We start from the raw sequence: 13,403 nt of genomic DNA, 5'->3' as shown, positions 1-13,403 counted from the left end.
TGTGGGGGTGCCGCAAGGCTCCGTACTTGGTCCGCTGTTGTTCTCCCTGTACACTCTGTCTTTGGGAGATCTCATCCATTCGTTTGGCTTTAATTATCATCTGTATGCTGATGATACCCAAATATATTTTCATTAACAGCTGGAACAGAGGCTCAGATCTCTAACTGCCTCCTGGCTATCTCAAATTGGATGAACCAGCGCCATCTCAAACTCAACCTAACAAAAACTGAAATAATCATCTTTCCACCTAAGCCTGGTCCTACTCCCCTATTTACTATCTCTATTGATGGCATGCTCATTAATCCTGTCAACTCAGCTCACTGTCTGGGGGTTATCTTTGACTCCTCTCTCTCCTTCTCTGATCATATTAACACCACTGTCAAAACCTGTCGCTTTTTCTTACGCAATATTGCCAACATCCGTCCCTTCCTTTCACCTGATACACCCTAGACGCTCATGCATGCTCTCATCCTATCCAGACTAGATTACTGTAACCTTCTACTAACTGGCCTCCCTAACTTCCATCTCTCCCCTCTACAGTCTGTATTAAACACTGCTGCCAGAATTCTCCTCCTCTCATCCAAAAGGGTACAGGCCCCTCTGCTGCTGAAGTCCTTATCATGGCTTCCTATAAAACAAAGAATAACTTATAAACTCCTCCTCATAACCTTTAAAGCCCTTCATTCCTCTGCACCTAACTACATCTCATCTCTTGTTTCTCTATATGTTCCTGCCCGAAACCTCCGCTCCTCTCAGAGCAACCACTTGGTTGTACATCCCACTACTACTGCTGTTTCCCGTATCAAACCCTTCTCTCTTGCGACTCCTTATATTTGGAATGCCATTCCTGCATCTCTCAGGAGAGAATCCTCCTTCAATGTTTTTAAAACTATACTCAAAGACTACCTCTGGGAGCACCTGGATAACACCTGAACTGGCACTTATATAACAGTGTAACAAACTGTAACTCACAGCACCTTAATACCCCTCTGAATTGTGTCTGTATGTTACCCTCCCATTTAGACTGTAAGCCCTACGGGGTAGGGTCCTCTAGCCTTTTGTTTCCTTGACACTGAGCACTTAATCTGCATTGTAATTATATTTTATTTTTATGTGAATAGTATTCTAATAATGCACTTATTGTTACTTTTTATTCCAATGACCCCTTGTTTGTTACTACTAATTTATTGTTTTGTTGTACAGTGTTGTACAGTGCTTTGCCCCCAAGGAGCACTTTACAAATAAAAATATACATACATACATACGAATATCTTATTGGTTGTTATGGGTTACTGGTCCTGTGTAAACATTGTGCCTTTTTATAGTATAAAAGGGTTGGTGTGAGACCTCTATGGGGCATTGACCCATCTAGTATCTTAGCACTTGGGCTAATTACTTAACTATTGTTATGTTTTTACCAGCAGTTCAGTGTTTACTTCTCTTAAAAAGTATTAATTATATAGACTACATGACTTATGACAATAGTCCAAATCATTAACCCCCTCATGTGATTTGCATCAGGGATTAATAGGTGCTGGTACTCAGCGCTGTGCACTGGCACCCAATGTTCTTGACTGATCAAAGCAGCCAATCACACTGAGCTGCATTCATTTATTAACACTTTCCGGACTAAAATTGTTCCCGGCAGCCAGGGAAGTGTTATTAAATCGTAAAATTGATCAAACTGCTTGGAATTCTTCTGGATTCCTCAGTTTCGACCTGTAATAAAACAGCAATATCTTAAACGTATATTGATTTTTTACATTCACTTATATTCCATTGTATAGTCCACATCTGTGCTATGAATATATTGTTTTAATGCACAGTGTTTATGTATACAAATTTGTCAATAAGCGTAGGTAAAAACTTTCTTTGCATTCTCAATGTATCAGGTTCATTAAACAGTGTTCAACACCTGAGGAAGGATCATTTAGATTTGAAACATGCAGTGACACTAAATAAAAAATCACTTGTTTGGCTTCTATGGTTCTCCAGAGTGATTTATTCTAATTTGTTATGTATACAAGTATCTCTGTATTGTTAGAAGTATACAGTATATGCATGCATACATAAAGGCTGTGAAATGCTGACTATTTTATCATATACAATGCTCACATTTTTCTAACACTGAAAATTGGTGTTTTTTATCCCCCAGATTCCCAAGTGTACTAGTCTCCTTGCAGCTTGTTTCCGACCCACATGGCAGCAGCTGGATAGAGTTCCTAGTGGAGTGACACATATCAGGTCCGGCATTGGGGGATGGCTCTACATATTTCTGCAGCCTCAATGATTCTGTTGGCAATCACAGCATCAGCATCCTCCGCTGCTATAACCCAGGAAGACTATGCTGCAGATGAAGGAGACCAAACCTCTAGTAATGATAACTTGATTTTCGATGATTACAGGGGCAAGGGCTGCGTGGATGACAGTGGTTTTGTATACAAACTTCGGGAGAGATTTTTTCCAGGGCATTCTAATTGCCCTTGCGTTTGTACAGAGGATGGACCTGTTTGTGACCAACCGGAGTGCCCAAAAATTCACCCCAAGTGTACTAAAGTAGAACACAATGGATGCTGTCCAGAGTGTAAGGAAGTAAAAAACTTTTGTGAATATCATGGGAAAAGCTACAAAATTCTGGAGGAGTTTAAGGTAGGTCTGACAACTTATGTGCCATCCACAAATATTATCAAGCATGCAGTATACAATACTAGATTTACAAAATAGTGAATACATTTATTTACACATTTATGTTATATATATCATTACATTGCAGCACTGAGATCCTGAGTTTGATCCCTGCTTGGGCACAGTAAGAAGTTTGTATGTTCTCTCCATGTCAAAGTGCTTTTCCTCTGGGTTCTCCAGTTCCCTTTCATATAAAACTGACCTGTATAATATCTGTAAATCTGTACAATTAGATTGTAAGCTCCACTGGGGGCAGAGACTGATGTAAATTATGTATAATCTCTGTAAATTGTTGGATGAATGTGATTCCTCTCATTACATTTAGCCCCCCCTATAAGTGAAATTTGACCCTACTGTGTGTGACATTAGATTGTAAGCTCCACTGAGGGCAGGGACTGATGTAGTTGATGTATCAGCTCTGTACAGTGTTGTGTGAATGTGGTTTCTCTAAATCCTACTGTGTGTGAATTTGGAAGGGACCTTGGATTGTAAACTCTACTGGTGTTAGGAACTGAAGTGAAGGAATAGAGTGTTAGGAACTGAGTGAAGGAATAGAGGAAAAAAAGTTTGACTTTCGAATGGTCGAATAGGGCTTCTTGGACCATCGAATGGGGTACTTCGACCTTCGACTACGACCTTTGACTTTGAATCGAACTAAAAATCGTTCGACTATTCGACCATTCTGTCGCTTTAAAAAATTCTTCGACCCCCTAGTTCGCCACCTAAAACCTACCGAGGCCAATGTTAGCCTATGGGGAAGGTCCCCATAGGCTTCCTAACAATTTCCTGATCTAAGGAATATCCTTTGATCGATGGATAAAGATCCTACGATCGTTCAATCGTAGGAATAGCGCAAAATCATTCGACTTCGATATTCAACCCTAGGTAAATGTGCCCCTTAATCTGTAAAAAAAAGCTGCACCCTTTATAAATAAAAACAGATAATAAATAAAGGATATTTGGCATCTTTAACTTCTGACAGCGCAGCCATCCAAAGAAATACACTATGGGGGTTAGTCATTTCTGGAAGCTAAAGATACAACATTTAGGACTGTGCAGAAATAACCAAGGGGGTCCAAATCTAACACTTTTCCAAAAGTGTATTGGAATAAGTGGGTTTTAGATAGCAGCCTTGCTCTCGATGCTCATATACATGGTAACATGTTGCAGTATTGGGAATAGACTAAGAATGTGAGAGCGGGGCCCTTGTAAGCAAAATTATAGCCAATAAACCATTTTGTGCAGGCTGCTTTTTTTCCTTCTATGTTCATGCTGATCACATCAATTCTAGACCTTTCAAAATCTCCCATGCGTATTAAATATTGATGTGCACTTTATTTATTGGAACCATAAAAAATGAAAAGAAATTCTTTAAAGAATATCAGCTTTATGATCCTAAGAACAAGAAGAATCCTAAAATGGATATCAAGCAGGCTCTGCTCTTTTTCTTTCCTTATTTATATGACATAAATGGTTAGTGAAGACCTTGCTTCCCAATGTGCATAAATGTCAGTACATTCAGTTCTAGTTTGTGGACGTAACCTTATAATGTGCATGATTACAAGGCATGGTTGTATTTCTTTCAAAGCGTGCCTTTCGCTATATATATATATATATATATATATATATATATATATATATATATATATATATATATATATATATATATATGGGACCTGTTATCCAGAATGCTGGGGACCTGGGCTTTTTTCTTGATAATGGGCCTTTCCGTAATTTGGATCTTCACACCTTAAGTCTACTACAAAATCATGTAAATAAGATGGGTTTTCTTCCAATCAGGATGAACTATATCTCAGTTTGGATTAAGTACAAGGTACTGTTTTATTATTACAGAGAAAAAGGAAATAATATGTAAAAATTTGGATTATTTCATTATAATGGAGTCTATAGGAGTCTATATATATATATATATATATATATATATATATATATATATATATATATATATATATATATATATATATATATATATATATATATATATATATATATATATATATACCATAGCAATGGAGAGCATACACAAAAAAATCCACCAACTGCCTGGGTGCAAGCACATCCACAGCAATATCTTAGCACCCATAGGACTTGCTTAAAAAATGAAAAATTCATTTTTATTATGCAAAATCAACATTTTGGTCACATATTCAGACCTTTAAAAGGTTTTTTTTTTAAGCATGTCCTTTACATGCTGAGTTGCTGCTGTGGATATATACTTTACGTCTACTAGAAATCTTAAACATTAAATAAACCCAATAGGCTGGTTTTGCTTCCAATAAGGATTAATTATATCTTAGTTGGGATCAAGTACAAGCTACTGTTTTATTATTATAGAGAAAAGGGAAATCATTTTTAAAAAGTTGGATTATTTGATTATAATGGAGCCTAGGGGAGATGGGTTTTCCATAATTTTTAGCCTTCTGGATAATGGGTTTCCAGATAACAGAGCCCATACCTGTAAATGATTTTTTTTTAGAGCCTTTGGACTTAATTTTTTGTTTTGTAACTGGAAATGCAGTTGGTTTTGTAAGAAATGCACTCCATTCACCAAAATATATTATTGGAGCCAAAGTATTATTTTGTAATAAAATGACATGTTATGAGATAGTAGAAGGGTAGAGTTCAGAGCTAGTAGGCACAATTGAGCCCACTTCTGCCATAAAACTGGCATTAATAACAGGCCTCCTTTGCACACTGCACTTACTGGTACTCCCTAACTTGCCTGTTTGAATGACAAGTTAGGGGATGGGTAAGGTGTAGGAAATACTATTACGCCTGTCATCCCTCATGAATACAGTGATGGTGAATGCATTCTGGAGCACAAAGACCTGCCCCCACCGGTGTTGAGTGCCAAGTGTGAAAACATGGTGACTTGTGCCTTAATGAGCTCATTGATTTTTATACTGAGCTTCCACTTCATTCACAACAAAAAAAGCTCTCCCAACCATTTTCAGGTTTAATATCCCTACTTATTCAGCAACACACAGCTATTGCTGACCCCTGTTCACCAAAAACATCAATTAGTTCCACACAGCAATATAGAAACAGAGGTTTTCTGACTTTTGTGCCACCATTGCTACTAGGTATTGTTTCACCACCATATTTTCTACAAATTAAAATTGACCCAGCGTAAAGTGTAATAAAGTATAAGATTCTCTTTTAGTTAGTATACACTTTGTAAGTATCACCCGATGAAGGGGCTTGGCCCCCAAAAAATTGCTGGGAAATTGCTGGAACAATGAAATAAAAATTTAATATAAGCTTCATCATACTAAAAAAAAGGAAACTTTGTAAATACAATTAATTAAATATTTTGCATCATTTCTGAAATACTCGAGTTTGTTTCACTATTCTTCACTCATGGTCTGTTTCTCTTCATTCTGTCTTCATGCAGCAGTTGGGTGTCAGATAGTCATTGACAGTTAGATCAAATATATCTTATATGGGGGCTCCTTTCCTAGCAGATGAATTAGAGCTCACTCAAATAACTAATTCCAGCAGAAACACAATCTAACAAAATAACTGCCTTTATGCAAATTCTGCATGTAGAGAGACATGATGGCAAAAATTGTACTTTTTAGGCTGTGAATTTTGTGCATTGGTTTAGCATGAGTGAAAATCGAATGTGTGCACAGGGGAAATATGTATGTGCAGCTTTTCCAGTTACTCTTTATACATAGGTAGGTACTTTTAATGTGAAATAATATTTGAAACATTTGTTCTTTAAATAGGGACTGAAAGGAATACATAACATTCCCTACTGACTTCACAGCCCATCCATGCTAATGATCTGAAACTAGTCTTCGATTATGAAGTCAGTTTTCCTTCCCATCCTTTCCCATGCTGTAAGAAAGTCAAAGCGTCTATGACTGTAAAATGGGCAATATCAGGATGATTGAAATTAATTATGACCATGAACATAACCTACAAGTTTCCATAGAGTGTCAAACAAATCCACTTATGTAATACGGTATTTTTATATTTTTCTGTATTCTTTTTAGGTTATGTGGCCTTTCATTGAGAACATTACTAAAATATTCATTCTGGGTAGAGCAAGGGTGATGTGAAACAGTCAGCGTAGAAGATAAAGATATTTCAACACTGACTCCTCTCCTTTTTTCATTTGAAGCAACATTATTTCTCATTTTTCTTTGTTTTTGTTAAGAGAAGGATGTATTTCACTTCCTGACACAAGGTTTTCCCTTGGTTGAACAAAGATAGTTTCTTTTTACTTAAAAGTTAGATGATTGATAGATATAAAGTTAAAGGGGCTGTTCACCTTTGAGATAACTTTTAGTACAGGTATAGGATCCCTTATCCGGAAACCTGATATCCAGAAAGCTCCGAATTACAGAGTGGCTGTCTCCTATAGACTGCATTTTATCCAAATAATCCAAATTTTTTAAAATTATTTCCTTTTTCTCTGTAATAATAAAACAGTAGCTTGTACTTGATCCCAACTGAGATACAAATAGTCCTTATTGGAAGCAAAACCAGCCTATTGGATTTATTTAATGTTTAAATGAATTTCTAGTAGACTTAAGGCATGAAGACCCAAATTACAGAAAGATCCGTTATCTGGAAAACCCCAGGTCCCGAGCATTCTGGATAACAGGTCCCATACCTGTATAATGTAGAGCATGATACGCTGAGACAATTTGCAATTTGTTTTAATTTTTTATTATTGAAGGTTTTTGAGTTATTTGGCAGCTCTTCAATTTGCATCTTAAGCAATCTGGTACCTAGGGTCCAAATTCCCCTAGCAACCATGCATTGATTTGAATAAGAGACTGGGATATGAACAGGAGAGGGCCTGATTAGAAGAATCAGTAATAAAAAGTAACAATACCAATACATTTGTAGCCTTACAGAGCATTTGTTTTCTAGAAGGGAGTCAGCGACGCCCATTTGAAAGCTGCAAAGAGTCAGAAGTAAAAGGCAAATACCTATAAAACTATAAAAAATATACAATAATAATATTATATAATATATTATTATATATATTAAATTATTATTTTAATAATATAATACAAAGTTGCATTCTATAACATAATAAAAGTTACCTTAAAGGTGAACCAACACTTTAAATGATCTTCTCCAAAAAACACCATGTATATCAAAGATTTGGGTGATTATCTTGTGCAATAAAATGTTTTTGGATGATGAACTTGAAGTAGGGTTGTCTGTGTGTCACTGTTTGATGTGTGACCAGTACCAAAGGGGCTGATGATGGCAAAGAGTACAAGAGTACTGGAGAGGTACAAACACCCATAGCTATTAAGAAGAGAGAGAATATATAGTTAAATTTACCCTTTTAGTATATTTAGTTCATAACCTCTCAGTCAGTGGCTCCCAGTATTTTTGCCTGGCCCCCTCTGGGGGGCTTCATAACAAAATATATATACATACAAAATATGGATATGATCAAACTAACTCTTTGGCTGAATGTTTGGAAGCACATTTAAGACATTGGGCTGCACTGTGAATCTAGAAATCCATATTGCCTGTGTTTGGCAGATAGCAGTTGTCTACATAATATGCAATCTAAGATTTCACTTGCACTCTTATTTCTTCTCTTACACTTCTAATGACACAATTCTATCCCATCCATTGCATTTTGCAGGAGCAGTATAAAAAAGCATTCAGTGCCTATTCGGTGGGGAAGATCTTGCAGCAGCTAATGGTAGTGAGTTCTTGCAGAATGAGCTGGGCTAGTGATCACCAGTAGCTTCACAGGCTTCTAATAAATTGCTACTTCTGCTTCCTGTTAACAGGCTTCTTTAAATGTGAAAATTGCCTTTTAAAACATTTTTTGATGACCCATAATAACACAATGTGCACTTTCATCAGAAATCAAAAGTTTGCTTTTATGTATGAAAAAAAAAGAAGTCATTTCAAGAAAGCAGCCTAGCACTGTAGTATCTTAAAAAATGTTAGTGTTATTTTAAAGCAATAGTCTGTACAGACCCTACTTATACATCATCACAGTAGGAATGTTTCCTGCTTCACTGCACTTTGATGGTCTCCATCGAAGCAGGAATTCCCTATTAATCAAACTTCAAAAAACTTTCTGGTGAAGTTGGACGGAAAAGTGAAATAATTGTCAGCTCTGGACTAGAAACTTCACAGAAGAAGTGGAATGTTACTGAAATTCCATTATTTTAATTGCTTCAACATCCTGGACACAAAATATTTTTTTCTAATATTTGGCAAAAAAGATTTCATCATCCTCTCATAGGAAATAATGAGATTCCATCAGGGCCGAGCTGGAGTACTCATGTCATTTATATTTTAGTAGAAAAGGATGTTGAAGAAGAAATGTGTCGGAAGTGCAAAGGAATGAATTGTTTCCAACTCGAAAGTTGCAAACTTTGACATTTCTAACTTCAGTCCTTAATAATAGAGCCCCTGCAGTTTATTCTAAGTATATTGTTTTCAATTAAAGGGGATGTAAAGTCCAAAGATAAAATCTAAATAATGTGTTCCCCACTCATAAATAATCCTGTCTCTGTATTCATTCTGTATGCTGACTGCTGTAAGCATAGCTCTCCTGTCAGCTGTTGTCTGTCCTGCTTGGATGAAAGGGAGCTCCAACTGCCAGCCAACATGAAAGCAGAAGCAAGAGTTGATAAAGCAGTCTATGTTAGGGACATTGATAAAGACAGCTCAGATATAGCACCACGTACCAGCGTACAAATGGCTGTAAAAATATGACTATTCTTTATTTTGTAGGGAAAATGGGAATGTAGGATTATTGGATGTAAATAAAATTATAAAATTAATTAGTCTGACATTTGAGTTGTGGATATTGTAGATGTCAAAATGTGCAGCATTCCACAAAGATTACATTATATTGTATTATACAATCTGTCAATAAAAAAATCTTCAAGTGTATTCCTCTGTATCCAAAATCCCAAACTAAGGGTAGCAAAGTCTTCTCTTTGCTGCCGAGGGTGAGAGTGGGATTTCCACTTGATTTGGAACATTCTTGGTGAGATTTGCTTCTATTCAGCCACAAGAGCCTGAACGAGCTTAGACACTGATATTGGAGATCAAGTGTGGCTCCTCCTCATGTTCCTATTCATGCTACAGCTGTTCAGTTGAGGGGTTCAGAGTGAAGGTCAAGGATTTGTGCAGGCCAGTCAAGTTCCTCCACTCTCATCTCAGCATACCCATTAGTGCCTGTCCTACCCTCTTCTAGACTTAGGGAGAAGGTCCTATGGGAACCATCGTTCTTTTTCTTTCTTGTAATGGGTGTCAAAATAAAGATTTAAAAACATATGGAGTCCCACTAGATGGCTATCTTTTTAATTCACTGCATAGATCTGGGTATGTTTATATACCTGCCCTCTAAAAATGATGCCTTCCTAGGATTGTCTTGTTCTTGTTGAGTAGCTCTTAGTGATGGTTGGATGGGTCTCATTTCGCTTAGCCAAAAAAACAGCGAAAAATTAGCAAAACACTAATTTTGACGCCCGCGTCAATTCTGCCGCAAGCATCAATTTTGACACCGGCATTAAAGTCAATGGGCGTCTGAATGTTGATTAATTAGTGATTAGTTGTATGTTAAAGGGGAGAACGTCTGATCAATTTGCAGATATTGTACAAATAATGAGCATGAAAGCCTACAGAGGTGTTTTCATATTACAATAAATGTGTTTTTTACAATAAATGTGCACATGAATAACTCATGGGGATTATATTGCTTGAATTACAGAATTCTTGTCAGTCCAGCTTGCATCCCCTGATTCTAGTTTTAGCTGCCCAGCATTGCAGGTAGCATAAGGCACCAATATGCTCTGCAGTATTGCATAATTGCATAAAACATCAAGTGAAATGCCAGGAGGGACACAGTAATCCAGTCCAGATTTCACTTATCTTTAAGGTTCTCAATAAAGAGTAATATATCCGTACTAGCTGGAACCACGTTGTTTCATCTCACTGTGTATTCGTATACTGCTGAGATGACAATAAAGTTTACTTTTACTTTGAAAATAGTATTATTAAAGAAGTAACAAAGAGAGTGCTGAAGGCAGGAGTTCTGGCCACTCTTGGTTCCATGGATCTAAAAGGACCTCACTAGGCACACTTCATAAGAAACCATAGTCTGGATGGACTGATCCAAAATATCACATGACTATAGATTAGTGATATATAGGCAGATAGATGGGATGGCAATAAGGAAAAAAAGGCAAGAAGGTACCTTGCTCTATATCCTCTAGCTACTCCCTGAGGGCCCTGTAGAGATTGAGAAAAAAAAACAGAATTGAAGTTTAAGTATAAAGCCATAGAATATACAAGCCCCATGAAGGCAGCTCTTGTTGATAAGTCCTTGCTCTAGTTTCAGACGTCTACCTGCCATAACCTAAAGCTTACATCCCTGGAGGAGGATATGTGCAGTTTAAATAAAGCCATTTTCCCAGTGAGCTAACAGTAAAGAATTAGTCTACTTTTACTATAACTGCACATTGGGAGCTCAATAAACTTTGCTTGGGAAGCAGAGGGAAAATGTGGAACATAATTGGCCTTTAAGCAGCTTCACTTGTAATGCTTTTGGTGTATTTAAATAAGGATTGTAAGCAAGGTGTGGGAGCGATATCTTTAAAGACTGAACTGCAATTGAATCAGCAGCAACTGTATCTACAGTTATAAGTATGCAATTTAAATCAAGCTGTTGGGGTAAGGGAGGAGGGGAAGCAAGTCAGAAATTAATTTTACTCTATGTAGCAGGAACTGATTGCAGTGACTGAACTTTTGCTAGTAGAGAAGCAACTGATTAGAAGGGTTTCATTTCAATAGGATTGCAGTCATGATGCTGCCAAGTCAAAAAGTCCCAGTCTGCTGCTTTCTCTTTTGCTGTTTAAAGTATAAACATGCTAAATTCCAGCCTATTATGCAGTTGGTCAAATCCTGAGTTTCTGGCAAAATCGGATCTGACCCCTTACCTTAATATGACTTTAGACCACTGTACAAATGTGGGCAAATTTTTTCTTGCACACTGGCATTTTTTTGGGATGGGGGTTGTCAAATTTGTTTCAACAAATCCGTATTTAGATTCTGTTACTATTGAATACTAGTATTTTTGGGATGGGGGGGGGTTGTCGAATCTGCTGATGCAAATTAGTATTTAGATTCAGTTTTTTTACGCTCAGGTTAAGGGCCAACCACTTGTAACCAGGGTAGTGTAAAAGTCTGATACTAGTTCATACACCATTGATGGGAACGAGCACTTCTTTCACGTTGCTCTAACTCCCAGACCTGTAGATATTTATCATTGCACTTTTTTCTCTTTCTGTGAAGTTTCTTTGTACATAACCCTGCCTTGATTCTAGTTTCCTTTGCCTGCTTCCTCAAAAGAATGATGTTCCAGATCTTATCTGACTATTATTGCTGTTTTATTCTAGTGTGCCCACTGTGAATTGTGTAAAAATGTGGGTACAGCTGTCATCAGCCAGTAATCCATGGTAACCAATCAGCAGTTAGCTTTTATGGGAAGTTGGAAAGTGCACAACCTAAAGGAAAATCTTCCTTCCTGATACAAAAGAATAATTGAGCCAGTCCATGAATCCACATTTTGCTATAAGTTATTTTCAGTAACACTGTATTTTCTTTTCTGCTAAAACAGTATTCAACCCCTTCTTGAAAATCTAAAGTATTACAATTTCACAGCTGTTACCATAAAAAAAAACCTTTCCCCTTTATCAGTGTCATTTGGAAAGATCTACTAATGAGTAAGAGAGTACATTTTATGATCCCCTTATATATTTATACATAGAGATTATATCCTCCTTCACCAGTGTAAACATTCTTATTCTGATTGGCATTTATTCATAATCAATACTATTCATAGCCTTTATCTGAAACAAAAGCTGCATTGTGTAATCTAGATGGGAGTCTTACCAGTGCTTTGTGAAGGGAAGAAATACATTTTCCACCTATGACCCTATCAGACCCTGCTGGCACTTGCTTATTTGACTAATATTGACTGCTACAGCTGAATAATATACAAGTACTCCTAGGTCCTTCTCCATCAAGGATTCGCGTATTTATGTAACCATGAGACATGAGGTATGGTAGACTTTCTCATAAACAGTTCCAGTTTGTTGCCATGATGTTGTCATAACAGGTAAATGGCAGCACAATCCTTATACATCTCCTTTCCCTAACATAGACTGCTGTCCATTCTTCTATCACTGCCAGAATGGCCATTGTATTTCCTGTTCCTGTTTTCTTTATTCCCTTTCAGTATTAACATTATTATACTCCACAGTTGGCCAAACTAACTATACAATACTATTAAACAATTCACATTGTGCCTCTTTACAAGCAGATATGGGGAGCTCAGATAGAATGGCAGTTAGGGTATGATTTGGGGAGTATACTCATTTGCTCTACTAGAAAGCCAAGCTTGAGGTCAGATAGGATGAGATTTGTGGTGAAAATGTATTTGGTGTCATAGTTATTCTTGAAACTATGTCTGAATTACTCATATACCATTATTTTATCTGCAATCTCCTTATGAGCTAGGAGGGGCACTTAAACTGAAAAGTTCAGACAACCACAGAATTGAGACTATAAGTACCTTGCAGGCTTTTAAATGCTTATATTTATAGATACTGAATGTCACCTGCCACTTAACCATCCTGACTGCAATTTTGCAAAGATGCTGGGATAATAGGTCCTGGAAAACACAGTTA

At 36.9% G+C, this 13,403-nt stretch overlaps 1 protein-coding gene across 2 annotated transcripts in view; it reads left to right on the top strand.

Moving 5' to 3' along the window:
• Positions 1–13,403, top strand: part of vwc2l.S (von Willebrand factor C domain containing protein 2 like S homeolog) — a 76,407-nt gene that overhangs the window by 6,712 nt on the left and 56,292 nt on the right. For both annotated transcript variants that reach the window (XM_018237764.2, XM_041578153.1), the window contains exon 2: positions 2,156–2,649. In XM_018237764.2, coding sequence (XP_018093253.1) covers positions 2,260–2,649 — 390 coding nt within the window. In that variant the 5' untranslated portion in view covers positions 2,156–2,259. The remainder of the gene's footprint in view (positions 1–2,155; positions 2,650–13,403) is intronic.

Source organism: Xenopus laevis, chromosome 9_10S (assembly GCF_017654675.1).
Source record: "Xenopus laevis strain J_2021 chromosome 9_10S, Xenopus_laevis_v10.1, whole genome shotgun sequence".
Classification (NCBI taxonomy): domain Eukaryota; kingdom Metazoa; phylum Chordata; class Amphibia; order Anura; family Pipidae; genus Xenopus; species Xenopus laevis.
This window is presented reverse-complemented; position numbering and strand designations above follow the sequence as displayed.